General features: G+C 46.9%; 1 protein-coding gene across 1 annotated transcript; it reads right to left on the bottom strand.

Annotated features, from left to right (window-relative positions):
• Positions 1-300: 300 nt before the first annotated feature.
• On the bottom strand, positions 301-5,123 carry LOC142955200 (teashirt homolog 1-like). Its single transcript, XM_076096647.1, has one exon. It carries the CDS (start codon positions 5,074-5,076, stop codon positions 1,603-1,605), a length of 3,474 nt encoding a protein of 1,157 aa, XP_075952762.1. The 5' UTR covers positions 5,077-5,123; the 3' UTR covers positions 301-1,602.
• Positions 5,124-16,879: the final 11,756 nt, after the last annotated feature.

Raw genomic sequence — 16,879 nt, 5'->3', positions numbered from 1 at the left:
TTATAAGTATGACACCAGTGACTTTTCCTTTTTCTCTTAAAATGTTGTACACGTACGTTGGCCTGCTGTAGAACACCAACAGTGAGACGAGGGCCTTTTGGATCTCCTGCTGCAATGCTTCAATATAACCCCCCCCCCCCCCCCCCACAAAAAAACAAGAAATCCTGTTACACTGGGTTCGGATTTAATATGGGTACGATCGCTTTAATTGGCCGCCAAGCAAACGTTATAGAGTGGAATTTTATACATGTTGAGTTTGGTGCACCACCGTGACAAATGAACACACAACCACAAATGGACGACTGTTAACAACTGCTTTGGGGTTTATTTTACAATTGAGAAAGAAATGAAACAAACTAATCGTTGCTAAAAAGTTTTTTTTTTTTTTTTTTTTTACAATATTGTCGATAAAACATTGAAATGTATAGTCATTGTGCATCGCTTATTTATTTTCCACACCATTTCATGCATCAAATTGGATGCAAGTATAATTAAAATCATTTCTGTAAACCAAGCCAAAGAAGCTAAATTTGTATTTTCTTTAAAAAAAGGACATTTTGTAGCTCTACAGCATATATCTATATACACCATCTGTTTTTATTTTTTATCATTTTTTTGTATATAAAATGACAATATAAAAGTTAGAGAATGCACACACCTTAAGATACAAAGAATGTTGAGCCGTTTCAAATGGTAAGATATGTCTTATGGAGTACTGACATTTCACTGGTAATCATTTACATGTAACGGACTGTTCTCTTTACAGTTGAATAAAGCCACACAATTTAGAAAGAGAATGTTGTAACAAACCATACAACTGGAAAATTGCTATAAGGTGATACTTCACAACAAGGAAAGGTTTTTTGAGCAAACTTGCATACTGACGGCCATTCATTTTCACTGATTGACTCGTAACCAGAAGCAGCATTTCAGTTTTTCCAAATGTTCACGTGATCTTTTTTTCTAATACACTGACAGATTTATGAGCAGGCCATTCATCATCAGAAACATTGCAGTGACAGGAACCCAAAAAAAGGAGAAGGGGGGGAAATGATGGTCCTTGATCTTTTAAAATCTGACGGATTTTGACAAATGCAAGATATTTCAAAACATGTTCTCTTTACAAATTCAGAATTCAACTGTCTAAGGTGCTACTTCAGTCTTTCGGGGTATTCTTTCATTCTTTTGGTGTATACATTTAATTTTCACCTTCTTCATATCAAGTATTTTACAGTTTTCTCTCCCACCAATTCTTTTCCCACTCGCCACTTTTACCATTGAAGCAGTAGTTGTATTTTTGCCATGAAATCTTGTGTTTAACCTCGATTCACTAAAATACATGCACAGATCAGACAAATAGCATATAAATATATTACAAAATAAGTGTAAAAAAAAGCTTGGCAAAACAAAAACAAATCAACATGAAAAGACATGGTCCAGTCAGGCAGTTATCACAACAAAAAAAAAAATATAATAAGACCGATTTTTTTCTGGCGGCTCAGTTCGGCCCAGTGCAGTAACTGTGAACAATGTCATTTTAGTGCAATGAAATTCTAGTCAGTTCCACAGCTGTCAGTCTCTACTCTCAGTTCGAGACCCCGCTTAAACCTTCTCCATCTTGTCTAGCTTCTCCAGTTTCTCCAAAGCATTGACGTACACCAGGTGGTCCTCCGGAGACTTGCCGTGGGTCTTGCTGAGGTGCAGTTTGACTGCGTGTTTGCTGACGAATGTCCTATTGCAAAGTCTGCACTGGTACACAGAGCTTATGTCGTCCTCTGCCGTGGTCAAGGCTGACAGGGGGCTGCCGAATGTCATTTTGTCTGTGATCACCTTTGAGGCAGCCTGCTGCTCCCGAAGGTGCTCAGTTGACAGTTTGGACAGGTCCTTCAAGCTGAAGCCCAGGTGAGACTCCAGGTGGCCGATGTAGGAGGAAGGAGTCCTGAACTGGGAGGCACAGTCACCACAGAGGAACACGGGCTGGCACGAGTCCATGTTCTTGAGAAACTTGGTGCCCCCAGTCCGTCTCAGCTGGTACTTGACATTAGCCAGCCAGTGGGATATGGTGGTCATGGAGAGGCCTGTGAACTTACAGATGTGGACCCTTTCCTGGGGGCCCAGGTCAGTCATGGCGTAGCGGCCCTCTGAGGTCTCCCTCAGGCTGGAGACGAACTGTGCCTGGAGGATGAGGAGGTGCTGGGGATTCCAGTTGGATTGCCTCCCTTTCTTCTTCTGCACTGGAGAGAGGTCGTCCAGGGCGTCCTCAAATGCACTGCCGTCGGCATCCGACTTCTCTGAGATTGAGGAGGGAGTTGAAGATTTGGGCGTCAGTCTCCCAGTGAGGTTCTTCACCATATCAGAAATGTCCATCAGAGCATTCTCTCTCAGAGGAGAGGAGACCGAGTCAGGGAGGGAAATGAGGGGTTTGTTACCATTTACATTGTTGTTGGTCAGCATACTGCTGCTGTTGTTGTTATTGTTATTGTTGCTGTTAATGGTGGCCTTACTTTTACTAAGGTCTATGGGCTGGTCGCTGTTTTCATACAACGGATAGTGGTTGATGGGCTCAGCTGGCTTGCCCTGAGGAGTTGGGTTGAAAGCTGGCTTGTCCATCATGCTGTTGCTGATCTTGTAAAGCATAGATAGTGGGTCTGCGGCTGGGCTTACTGGTTTGGAGGCCTTACCCAGGTGTGTGTTCATGATTGACTGGAGTGCACTGAGAGGGTTGATGAAAGGACTTTCCGGTGAGTGATCGGTGATGATGCCAAGACTGTTGCCATTCGTTACTGGGGATTGGCACGCCTCAGAGCAGTTCTTTGAATGGTTGTGATGGCCATCTACTAGGCTCTCTTTGGGCTCCTTCTTGCAGATGAACTCTGCACTCGGGCTGCTACTTCTTATACCAGATGGTTTACCTACAGAAAGGTCATTTGGAGATACTAATTGTTCTCGCTGCTCTCTTAGTGCAGGAGAGGGGGATTTTACTAGCGATGGGGGCCGGTATCGTTCCAGGCTCACCATCTTCTCCTCCTTTTCTTTCTTTACAGTGGCAGCTTTCCCTGTCACTTTCTCCACAAGCTCCTCCATGGCAGTGACATTGCTCCTGAGGGGGGCAGGGGAGGAAGGGCTCCGAGGCGAGTGGATGACTGAGCTGGGGTCAGTCACCAGGCCTCGTAGCCCACTGTTAAACATCGGCTGCATCTGGACACTCTGGACCATTGGGGGCAGAATGGTAGCAGAGCTCTTCATGGCACCCTGCAGCTGGTAGGCCGCATGAATGCTCGAGTAGCCACCCCATTTGGGTGTGCCTGTCTGGGCCTTGCTGATGGCACTGGATACTGTGTTCTCAAGGGATTTGAGAATATCTAAACCCCCCTTTGGTGCCTCCTCCAGATCTTCTTCTCTAAGGTATTTATATGACGTGGCATTAGTCTCAGATTTCTCACCTGGGTCATCTCTCTCCTCCTTGATTTTTCTCTCCACTGGCCCACCGCCTTCGACCTTTTCATCTTCACCTCCTTCCCTCTTCTCCTCTGAGCCAGAGGAGAGGGCAGGTGACACTGGCTGGGACTTAACACCACTGGGAACGGGGAGTCTGGTGGTGGTCGGTGGCAGTGGGATAGACTGAATCTTTTCTTCCACCACTGAATCAAAAACCAGCTGTTTGCCTTTCTTGGATGCAGAATTTGTAACCTTCAAAAAGTGACCAGTAACCATCATGTGGGCAGTCAGCTGTTGCAGTGTATCATGAGAGCTCCCACACTCCATGCATTTGAGGATCTGGGCTTTACGAGCTTCAAACTGCCATGTGTAGCTGGCACCATTCTGGTAGCCATAGCGGTTGTTTGGCGTAACATAGGGGTTAGCTGCGGATTTTGTATCTTTGCCAACCTCCCCAAGAGATACATTACCACCACCACTACCAGCATGGACAGAGTCTGGGGAGTATGGGGAGACAATAGCATCATGCATTGCTCGTTTTTTAGCAGAAGTGGACATTAGTTTAGTGGCCAAGGCTGGCACTGGTTCTTTGAGAGGCACTTTCTGGTAATGCTTGGTCTTGATCATATGAACGCTGAGATCTTGCAGAGACTCAAATGAGTGGCCACAGTACATGCACTTCAGCACCTTCTGGGCATCCTCTTTCCCCTCCATCTCCATCAGGGAGCGCTTGCGTGGTTTGGACCAGCGCTTTCCCTGATCCTCCTCTTTGTCCTTGTTGTCATCTCGATAGTGGCCCGTCTCGTTCATGTGGACTGTTAAACCCACTAGTGTGTCATAGGCACCGCTACAGTCTTTGCAGCGGAACTTGCTTGCACCAGTGAAAACAGAACCATACAGCTTGTTGTTCTGCCGGTAGAGCTGCACTGTGCTGAAGAGGCTGGGCTCTGGTAAAAGGTGGTAGGGGTTCTGCTGAAAAGTTTTGGCAAGTGCTGCCTGGTGCCAGTCATAGGCTACACCACCACCATTACTAGCCACACCACTGCTGCTCCCACTAAAGCTGGTTGCACTATGGCTGCCAACAAAGCTACCTGCTGTGCCATTAGTGCTGCCACTTGCGCTGCCTGTGTGGTTGACAGTGGTGCTGGAGCTTCTGCCGTTATGGTGACTGCTAGCCATGTTGACCCCACTGCTCTTGTTTGTGGTCGTAGTTATGGAGACAGACGGAGTAGAGGCGGGCTCTGGAGTGGTATGGGCACTGTTGACACTGCCAGCTGCAGCAGGCTTAGATTTCATGATGTCCATCGTGATGCTGGACCAAGAGGCATCTGAGATGAGGTTTGCATAGACGGCTTTCATCTGTGCCAGGCTATCCTGGAGAGAAAGGCCGTTGTTGGGGCGTAAGGGCAAAGCTGAGCCTTCCCTCTCCTGACCGTCTCTGGAAGAGGTGCTCTTGAAGTCCGTCAGCCGGTCGCTGGCATCACTGAGGGGAGACCCGTATCCAGCGTCAGGGTTAGTGCCATTGCTGAGTGGAGAGTCTCTGTAACTAGGTGGCTGGCCTCCGTCCACATCTTCCTCTTCCTCGTTGCACAGAAACTCAGTGTCCTGGCCGTCTAATGAGAGGCCGTCATCCTGCATGTGCTCTTCCTCATCGTGATCGCCCACCTTGAGCTCATCTTCGGGCATGTACGCTGGAGAGAAAGAGAGCAAGAGACAGAGGACAAAAAAGGGGAGAAAAGAAGAGGAAGAAAAGAGGTCAGCTCAGTGAAATTAAAGATTTACAGCACACCAACAGGAGCGCCGTCAAAATAACATGGAATGAATACTCAATGATGGGAAATGTAGGCTTTTACTCTCATCCAATGTTAGTGTGTGTATGCATGCATGAATTTGTGTGTATTTCACACACATGTGGCTCTGAAAGCCAGTGGTGAAAAAAGCCTCCAAGGGAAAAATAAATCACTGAGCTTCTGACAGTTGTCCTTTTCCTTCCCAACTCCCTATTCCTCCACACATGCCTCATGTTCCCCAGGAAATGACTGGCTGTTTGGCCTTGTTAGCCAGCTGCATGCTTGCATGTTCAACTCCCCCTTTCTCTTTCTTTCTCTCTTCCCCAAGCTTTATTGCCCTTCACTCATCCAGTGAGTGAAGTTCCGCTCCTCACATGTTCAGGTTATGCAACTGATCGGGGAGGGAAAGAAACAAAACATTCATTTGGAGATATTGCAGCTTTTCCCAACCCACTCTGATGCGCTGAAGGTCATTTTCATTTGAACTAATGAGCAGGAACTGGCAAAACAATGGTACTTGATTGTTGCAGGAAGGAGTCTGGGGCATAAGCAAATACTACTACTGTTCTGTGATCCAATATGGCATGGACAATGCTCAACAGAAATAGGTTAAAAGAGGAGAGTGAAAGGGAACTAAACAAGGCTGAGGTGTAACAGGTTTACCAATAAAATGAATAAAGGGAAATGAGATAGAAGGCTAGACCATGTGTATGTATCTGTGTGAGTGTGTGTTTGCATGCTAGCGAAGAAACAGCAAGCATCAGTAAGTAGGAGAGACAGGAGGTGGTTCGGAGGAGAACAAGTAAATGAAAAGTAGATGTGGGGGAGAAAGAAAAAGTGAGCAGGAGGTGGTGGGTTTGGTGGGCGGGGAGAGTGGGTGCAAGAGAAAAGGGAGAAAGAAGAGAGACAGAGAAAGAGAGAGAGAGGGGGGGTGAGGCAGGCAGGGAGACAGGAAAGACGGCCCCCTAGCTTCTTCCTTTATCTCCTTCCTGCATGGTGAGATGTGTGTCCTAGATGCCAGTATCAGTCTCTCCTGATGAAACAGATGTGCTGTCAGCTTCAAACGGCACGCTAACCTGTCATATCATAATCTAAGTGGACATAATACCTGATATATATACACTGGCAACATTTACTGCTGCCTGAGAGGAGATGGGTGGAGGAGGTGGGGGAGGTGAGCAGCTGCACCGTCGACTGTGACTGCGTGATGATGTGTGTGTGTGTGTGTGCGTGCGAGTGCCTTCAGTAAGTGCCTGTTTGCCAAATGCGTGTTCGCCTGCATGCTCACCTCTCCGTGCCGATGAGTGTGGTTTACGCACTCTGCAGCTCATACATGTTTGCTCTTACAGTGCAAACCTGAGCCCAGCAACCATAATATTGCCTATAAGTCTGAGTTCGCTGTGTGCTACTGATACACCCCTCTCCAAATGAGCAACATACTCCCCTAACGCCTGACAGGATTTCAGTGAAATGAGAGCACTACAGGAGAACCTGGCTGCGCTTCAATCCCACTGACAGACTGAGACCGAGACAGTTTCTAAAACTCCTGAAAATCCCTAACACAGCAGATTAGCATTACGTGCCGTACTCTCTACAACACATCTGCAGAGTGTCTTCTGTTACAGTGCCTTCCCCCTCGCTAACCCTCTTCCAGAACACTAGGCTATCATTATACATCAGCCATTTAATATACAAAACATCCTGCAGACGGCTATCTGTTCTTCACAAACCCACGAAAACAGCGCAAACATACAGTAGGAATTACCTATGTGAGTCAGTCACAACGGCTGCAGACAAAAAATAAATAAATAGCTAAACCCTGATCGTCTTCAGTGCTTAATACATACACTCACACACATACACACACACACACACACACACAGAGACAGCAGGAATGAGAAGCAGCAGATCAGAAATATCACTGGGTGAGTGACAAAACACAGACTGCAGCAGGGAGGGGCTTTCGAACAATGAACAGGTCGCCAGGGAACCCTTTGACGATCCCTGTCAATCAATGCCTGTCCTGCCATGTTGTCATGGAAACAACAAAGAGGGAGATATCAAAAGCACACACAGACAAAAGACTGGCAGACACAGACATCTGTAAAAATCACAGGCGGCAAGTGGACGGTTTCGCAAACCATAAATGTAGAATATTAGTGATGAAACGTGGCAAACGTTAGACTGAAATAAATTATCCCCCCAATCTCTTTTGAGGGGCTGCATCCATTCTGACAGGATGCTAAAATCTGAAGCGCGAGGAAGGAGAAATATCAAGAGCTACATATAAACTCTATCTGTTCAATCACCGCAACTGGAAGATGTGTGATTCTGACTGGCGGACAGATTAAGCTCTCTTCTCTCGCCCTGGACACGCATATGCGGAGCAACACCAGCAGGCAAGGGGCGGGCTCGGGAAGGGGCAGGGCTTGCGTGCCCGTCCCTGGCGGTTTGGTTTGCAGAGTGGGTGATGGCTGTGAGCAGGGCCATCTGCACGGGCGCCAAAGCGCCTGTCACTTTTGCTCGGGGACGTGCCGCCATCAAGGAGACAGGCGGCAGCGTGGCCAGGATAGCACTGCAGACTCACTGTCAGAAGCAGCAGCGATCAAGCCCCGCCACCAGCCACGCCAGATCACCGACAACACACACCAAGGAAGCAAGAATTAGCACTAGTATCACTGAACTCCTTATACCTACACATATGGTTAATACACTGCTTAACAAAACGGGGATCTAGAATATGTTAAGTACCAAAAAGGGTTCACAGTAGCCTCTTCAGGTGTTGCACAGAGCCTTTTTAAAAATGCATACTGCACAAATGGATTGTGAAATTCACACATTATGGTGCTGCAAAGGAGGTGGCATCAAAGGTTTTTCATGTAGGCTAACAGAAATACTTTGGGGCGACAAGACCTTTATTAGATTAGAGATGAGAGCTCAAGTGTGCGCTTTGTTCTGCATCGCTCAATGAGAGAGTTCCTGAACGACTACCACAACTGAAGCACCCTTGGTTCAGATTTGTACCGTACACGTAAAAAGATCAAAGAACGCTACATGTCGTTACAGATTTTGCATTCGCAATCTGTGTTCAGGTTTGTGCGTTTAACATTCAAAAACAAAATTACCCCCGACCAGAGCCGAGCGCGCGCTGAGTCCTGCTTTGCGGAACAGACGACGCTTTGATATGATGTTTTTGTGATGAGGAGACTGTGGTGAACACCCTGTATCCTGCCTCAACACAACACTGGGCCTCGCGATGGGACAACATCGTCGACCTAAGCGCGGATCATCTCTCAAACATTCTCCCTCACACGCGGCCTGACTTTGTGTATGGCTTGATTTTTGTAAACGATAACCAAAAGAAATACAACCAGCGGACACACGTCAGTATTTTGGCAAGGAGCAAAGCAGAAACATATCACTCCTTGTCAAAACTTTGTCCGTCTTTCTCCGCCCTACACGTCTTCTCCCTTTGCTTTGCCTGAGAGTCTGCTGGTTGTTAAATCAATAAAACTCTCTGTCAGGCTCGCGGAGCTTCACCATTTGGCCGATGTCAAAGCCAAACAAACCAGATAAGAAAGGCAGAGAGGCGATGAAACGAGGGAGAGGAAAAAGATGGGGATGAAACCAGTCAGCCTCCCCTCGCCACCACCTCCACCACCGCCTGCCCCATTTCTCCAACACCCCTCCTTCTATTTATTTACACACATTTCTTTATTTATTTGATGTGAGTTTGGGAAGAGGGGGCAATCACGGCAGTCATTTGCGGCACTAATGTCCAATCACAGGCCCCTTCACTCATGTGATTTAGGCAGTGTAGGAGTGGGTTCGCAGCAGAGAATGGAGGAGGGGGGTAGGTGGCGGGTGAGGTGGGGGGGCAGAGGCCGTTTAGGCCGGCCCCTAATAGGAAACTGGCAGTCTTATTCCTTCCCCAGATTCTGTTTGTCACCCCGCTCTCCATTACGTGCCTCTCAACCCTGATGGCTTTGGACAGGAGCTGATCAAAAAGCCATCGCTTGACCTACACGCCGTGGCAGAACGAGACTCGCGCCTGCACAGGGAGAGTGGGAGAGAGGGAGATGAGATAGACGAGGAGGGGGGAGAAGGAGGGGTTTATGTCAGTGTATGCGCGGAGAGGAGAAAGAGGAGGGAGGTAGGGAGGGAGGAATGAGGAGGGAGGAGGGGGGTGATAGCTCTCGGACCGGGACAAGAGGGCTGTAAATAAAATGACATTATTATTTCCTCTGTCCCGTCATGTAGAAAAGCCAATTATGGTAATGCTGCTGCCGGCGTGTCAGAGGGAATGCTGGGATGTGCTTCCCGTGAAGCGGCTAACATGAGAGCAATGCCCTGATCAGGAACACAGGCCTCAGTTTGACAAGAGACTATACAGATAGGGGGAAGAAGAGAGAGAGGGAGAAACAAGAGAGAGAAAGAGATATGAAGCCAATAACAAAGCAGCATCTGGGCCTTGTTTTCTTAACGCATAGTTATTAAGCTATCTGCAGGAGAAAATATATTTTGAAAAATGTACCCATAAGACCTGACAAAATGAAGTTTGTGGATCCACGGTCTGAAGTGTATTCTCACCATTTACTTGATATTACCCTGACAATATTTCATTCTCACTGCTCCAGTCACACATTTAAAACATTTCAGTTGCGGTTGATTTTGTGAAAGAAATCAACAAGCAACAAAACAAACGCGAGAGGAGGCGTGCCGTACAGAATCTTATTAAAGTGCAGCTCCATGATGTGCAAATGATTGAGAAGCCCAAACTCAAGAAAAGCTATCAACCTGAAAAGTTCAGGAGTTCATGAATTATACTCTGTCACACCTCAAAATTTGACGAGATGAATTATGCAAAGACGACGGCGAGAGCGCCGGATATTGAGGGTGAAGGCGATCATTTACTTTGGAAGCTAATTCATTCTCATCTCAGGCTTCTCCAGGTATCCCGTTCTTAAAAAACCCTCCGACGCTTGATAGGGGGGCTCTCCTTAAAATAATTCCTCAGCTACCTTTCTCCCTTCACCCCCCCTCCATCACCCCCTCCTTCTGTTCTCCTCCCACCCTCCTCCTCCTCCTCCTCCTCCTCTCTCCAGCCTTGCTCACATGCCCACATGGGCCCCTCCCGAGCGGAATAATGGGAGCATATGGCCTAGGCAGCACCTACACGGCCTTAAATAACTGCTGCAGCATTCCAGCTCGCTGTACCAATTTATCTCTCCCCCCCCCCCCCCCCCCCCATTTCAAAACACTTCTAGCCTGAGTTGAGCTCAGCAAGACGGCGGCGGATGGGACATGTTGTTCTTGAGACACGTAGCTACATAATTGACTGACGTAGAAGGTGGAGTGAATGCGAAGAAGTGCTGTGCAAACAGGATTAGTGGGGAAATTCTGTATTATTGATATTCATTGAGTCCACCACAAGCCTTTCCGGTGATCGTTTGCACTGGTGGCTCCATGCAAACACTCCGAGTCATTTTGAGTTACAGTTGCCCGGCTGCATTATGTAAAGTCAAAGCGCCGCTCTTTTAGAGAGCAGTTTGTTAGCGCGTTTTTGCTTTGCAAGCGGGATGGCGATGTCAGTTTGCCTGCCAGTCTGAGGTCTAAACCTTGATAACTACTGAGGTGGGACAGAGTCTTCCTGGACTCTGAGGGACTGTTCTGTTACCAAAAGTGGTTCAGGTACAATGCCTTCATCAGCTATTGCTGTTTGATGACCGTTTCGGGGAAGATATCGATCAGCTTCTCACGTTACAAGGCGCTTCGAATAAAGGTATCAGCTAAAATGTGCACACTACAGATTGATGTGTGGGCATTACTGTTCTGTAAAGTGTGGTGGGGTCAGAGGTCAGGCAGGTAGCCAGTGCTAAGCTGATACAGGTCATGCTCTCATGTAAACATATCAATATGGCCCACAGACATCCTTCTATCTGACCTCTAGAGAATGATATATGGATTGATGGGGAGGCCGAGGTGCAAGTATTTGTGCATACGTTTGTGTACGGGCAGGTGTAAGATCCAAGAGGCATGTGGGCAGGTTTGAGTGTGTGTGTGTGTGTGTGTGTGTGTGGGTGAGTGAGAGAGAGTGAGTGTGAAAGGTGCTGCTGTTTTATTTATAGAGCGAGCGCTATTTATACCCAACTCAAAGATCAGTTCAGAGAAGCAGCTTGTGGGCCACAGCCAAGATCACTCTCCATTACCGTGCATGCACAAAACCCAAGTCACACACACACAATCACATATACCAGAGATGGGGCTGCAAGCACAATCGTCTCTTTTTACACAAGCGTGCAGCAACAACACGGGGAGACATTTACAGTATATCCAGCCAAGTGTTAGTGAAGGGGTGGGGGGGGGAACACACTGACTGACTGAGTGTTCTTCATGGAGTACAGCAGGCTTTAACATGCTGGCGGATCAATACAGTGAACCAGCACCAATCGATTGCAATTCATCTGGCTTTTTTTTTTCTTTTTAAATTTCATTCTCACCCACTCACACTGCGCACTGTGCTGCTGCTGCTGCTGTCCTGCGAGGCAATACATAAATAACCATGCACACGCGTGTGTGCATACACATGAACGCACGAACACGTACACACACACACCTGTGAGTGGCTGGAACGATTGCACCCTCCATGCAAACGCGGGTTCAATAAACCCGTATGGAATTTATTTATTTTTATTGAGCATATCAGCCCATCCTGGTCTTCTCTGCATAACAAGGCCTGTATAATTAAACCATAAATTTCAGTGCGCTCCTTTAATTACCACAGACAATGTCAGGAGGCAGCAGAGTAAACAAATGGCTTTGAAGTGAGCAAGAAAAGAAAAAAAGTGCTTCGACACAGCTATGGAGAAGCTGTTCATTTTGGTGGGGATGTTGTTGCACTTGAAAAGGATGAAATGTTCAAAAGAGTGTGTGTGTGTGCATGGGGAGTACAGTATGTGTTTTATTTTCCCTCCTGTCTTTTCTAAGAATGCTTTTGAGGGATGCAGGTTCGCTGTAGAGTGAATGGAGGAATAATCAGTGCGAGTGTATCGCTGCGAGCGTGACAACGTGCAAATATGTATATTTGGATGAGCGCGGCACGCCTGCGACAACTAATGAAGTGCGTTAGGAAGAGTGTGTGTTTGCCTGTGTGTTTAAGGATTTGTTTTTCCTGAACATACGGGGGTGCGTTTGTTTCTTTATGTAATGTAGTGGGAGCCAGGGGTTCTCGTCCCTCTTGACCATGACTGGAGACATCTGCAGAGCTGTGCGTCCTATACAGTGTATATGTGCTTGTGTGTGCACGTGTATTGTGTGTGTGTGTGTGTGTGTACGCTTTAGGTCAATGTCAACACACAGACCTGCTTCCCAGCAGCTTAGCTAATTACACAAGAGCCCTGAAGGCCACTTAGAACAGGTTAGCTAATTAACAAACAGGCTGATTGCAGATTAATTGAGAGGTGTTCCTAATCTTCACCCCTAAACGCAATGACAAATGCTAACTGGCTCTAATTAGGCCGGTATGGAGAGTCGAGAGTGGAGGTTGTATTTACAGTTACCGTCGCTCATATGGACGTGTGGCGTACATCCAGCTGCCTTTTATAGATCTGCCAAGCAAGTAAAACTACTCGGTTGCAAAGATGTGAACGGGACCGTTTCATCAGCAGCCCTTCTTAGGCTGCTCCCAATCTAAACAGTCTAGGTGTGTATTTTTAAATGTATTTTACATGAGTGTGCTAATTAGCGCTTTGGTATTACTATAATTCTTATTATTATCAGTTTTGGTCGTGAACAGTAGTGAATTATTTTATTTATTGCTTGTAATTTTAGCTATTCAGGCTATCATATTTGTTTACTTTTACTTTAGTTTGCACTGCTTCCAATATCAACATAATACTTATCATGATTGCTTATATACTGTAATTACTATTATGAGTCCTCTCAGTTGGAGCTCTTTATTATATTACATCTACAGTAAACATTTCAGCAATCTCCCTGTCTAAGCTCCGAGCTACCTGTGATGATAATACCCTGCAATTTCTTTGAAAACGCCCCCTCACATGTTCACTAAATGCAGTGTTAAGACTATAATGTTTGCAGTTGACCTTTCAATGTGTGTGTGTGTGTGTGTGTGTGTGTGTGTGTGTGTGTGTGTGTGCGTTAAGGTCTGCTCCGACATGAATGGTGTGCGTAGATCATGAAACCTGAAACGGCTGCAACACAATGGGTTACGGTGGATTACAACGACAAAATGAGGAGAAATGGGCCCCTCAGCAGGGATCTGAATCAGCACCCAACTGAGTGACGCTGACCTGCCAATAGAAAATATGCCCCACCCCCCCTTCCCTCCACACATACACACACACACACACACACAGTCAATCTTGCAATTTTCACAGCCACTAAAACTACTCCCAAAGGCCCGACTTCTTCCATCTGCCTGGATTCATTTATCATACAGCTCCCCTGTCTATCACACACACCTGTGCCTTTTAAGTCCCCCCCCCCCCGAACAAACACACACACTCTCAAATTCCACCTGGCCCTTTTCAACCTCTGACCCCACCCTCACCCCAGTCTCCCTTCCCTCCTATAATCCTTCCCTCCATCCGTCGACTCCTTCTCTTCCTTCTGTCTCCTACAACACCTGCGCTTTTAAATCCCCACATCAGGACGGGTCGCTTTACCTGAACACACACACGCGCACACATTGCCTGTAAAACACACACGCTGGCACATACACGTAAACGCATGCAAGCACCCTCACCCTAATCCCAGGGAACACACACAAACATGCACAAGTATGTACAAACACACACACACACACACACACACTGTCCCTGACGAGACAACAGCCAGCAGCAGCTGCTTCCATCGCCTAGCAACGGCCAGCCTGATAGATGACCCAACGATGGATAATTACCGTAAATCACCACAGCTCACACACTAAAGGAGAGAGAGGGGTGAGAGAGCTTGAGGAAGACTGAGAAGAAAGAGACAGAGAGAGAGAGAGAGAGAGAGAGAGACAGAGAGAGACAGAGAGAGAGAGAGAGAGACAGAGAGAGAGAGACAGAGAGAGAGACAGAGAGAGACAGAGAGAGAGAGAGAGAGAGAGAGAGACAGAGAGAGATAGAGAGAGACAGAGAGAGAGAGAGAGACAGAGAGAGAGACAGAGAGAGAGAGACAGAGAGAGAGACAGAGAGAGAGAGAGAGAGACAGAGAGAGAGAGAGAGAGAGAGACAGAGAGAGATAGAGAGAGAGAGAGGGCTGGGACTGATCATGTGCGCACTAATGCACCTTGATGATTATAAATTCATCTGCCTTTTAAAGCGCGCACACACAATATTAGAAATGCAGACCCAACACACGTAAGCACAATTCATCCACTCACAAAATGAACCTGCATATATCTGCATGGACACGTCTGCGTAAACACAAATGTGCATGTACACTTTGTTGCGTTTACAACACTCAGCTGCGCACACACACGTTGTCGCTGTAATCTGAAACCGCAGGCCCCGCCTCCCTACAGAGTCACAGATTCACCTCTTTTACACAACAGCACCAATCAAAGGCCAAGCGGTGCTGGAGGGGTGGGTCTAAACGCTGCTGTGTAGAGCGGGGGGGGGGGGGGGGGGGGGGGGGGGGGTATGGCACACTGAAAAAAATGAATTGATGTCTGACAACATATTATTGATTTTTGGTCAGTGTAATATATGATGATGTTAAACAGGCTGCACCTGAAAGTTCCCCTGAATATGACTTCTTGTATTGAAGTAAAAATAAGTCATAACTTAAATTGATTCCTAATAACTTGTCGTTAAACTTCTCACCCTCCACTGACGATGGTGAAACACATTTGCATGTCATGCCCGACTGACACGCAGTCTGCGTTCCATATATTCTAAATCTAGCAAACATAATAAACTACCTCCAGAAGTTTTCAAATAATTGCACTCCGGACAAAGTTTACTCCAAATTATCAACAGATCTTCAATATGCACACGCAGCTGCTCCATTTACTTCCCCTTCATTTTCTGCTCTCCCAGACATGCAAGCTGTCCCTCTCTTTCCCTTCTTTCTTTCCTCGCTCACCCCCACACCTCCCTCCATCCCTCCCTCCCTCCCTGTGCGAGTCCTGGCTGCTGCAGACATTTGATCTGGCTGCCTTGTGATAGATTGACAGGTAATGAGGAGGTTGAAGGGGCGTTGGAGACAGGAGCAGGTGTTCAGCACAGTCTTTTTGGCCGGCACTAAGCTGCCATGTCCTTCACTGCTGCACCGCACCACTCCGCTTCCTCCCTCCTTCTTTCCTTCCTTCTTTCTTTCCACCCCCCCCCCCCCCCCCCCCCCTCTCCCATTCTCTTCCTGAGAGAAGAGGACTATGCAATCCATCACTCGGTGACACGGTTGGACATGGCCTGTCTTTATATGGGGAAAAACGCATGGGCTGTGGAAATAAATAGAGAAACGAACATTGAGTCCCGGGCTGGCAGCAGCAAACTAGGCCTCGGACTGATCGAAGAGAGGATGAGACTGATTTGGAGCATCCTGTGTAGAGGAGACCGATATGTTTTTTTTTTTTTTAAAAGACGTCCATACTTGTACTGACAACACTTCTATCATGCTAAAAAGATGTCATTATTATGTTTATCCCCCCAAAATGTACCCTTGTCAGGTTAGGAAAGCCTCTGAAACAGCATTTCAATCATCACGCAAACTCTTGAAAGCCAAACTAATGATATTCCTTTAGATTTAGCAGCTCTGCTAGGAAGGCGATGCAGGCTTCATTGCAGGATTTACACACTTAAGTTGGTGAGTAAATCCTCCCACACCACACCGAGGTGCATTTTCTGGTCAGCCACCTGAAATAAAAACATTACGAAACACAGACATATTGACCTGCTTTAGTCAGGCAGAAATCTTAGCTACATCACAGCAGAGGTGGGCTGAACTCCAACAAGAAGCCAACATCAAACATACAGTAGGTATCGGTCTGACGCTACACCTATCTTGAGTCATTCTACACTTTGACCTGTTTCAATCCTGCTGACATAGCGAAGCACCGCTGTGCATCACACTGCACCTCACAAACTAAGGAGGTGGCAAGTGCAGAGAGGAGGAGGAGGAGGAGGAGGAGGAGGATGATGAGTGGGAAGACAAAGCAGAAATCTGAGGATGTGGAGAAGTAAAGACGAGCTGAATCAGAATATGGGGTACGAGTGGTTTTAAATGTGCAGTAAACTTCACCGGCTTTGGTTCTAAGTGAGGGTGAATTGTTGCTTTGCTGTATTTTTGCATTGTTTTGGTTGCAGTTTATGGATGCACCGATACCTATACTGATATTGGATATCGGTTCAATACTGACTCAAACAGCTGGATCGGGTATCAGTGAGAATAGGCTGATACCTAAAGCCCAGGTGTCGGTAAGAAAAAGATGGATCGGTGTAAAAATATCAAGCAGAGCTAAATGTATGGACAAACATCACAATGATATTCCTGTCCCTCATTGGTCAGGAAATATCTTGGTTCTGAAGTCTTTAACCTGTAAATCACGGCATGTTTAACCCAATACGACTAGAACTTGCTGAGGTTGGCCGTGGTGATTTTTGATCCTAACTAAATTCCACTGTGTACTGGGAAACTTTCTC

This window comes from Anarhichas minor, unplaced genomic scaffold, assembly GCF_050575085.1.
Source record: "Anarhichas minor isolate MPS153535 unplaced genomic scaffold, ASM5057508v1 ptg000022l, whole genome shotgun sequence".
NCBI lineage: Eukaryota > Metazoa > Chordata > Actinopteri > Perciformes > Anarhichadidae > Anarhichas > Anarhichas minor.
This window is presented reverse-complemented; position numbering and strand designations above follow the sequence as displayed.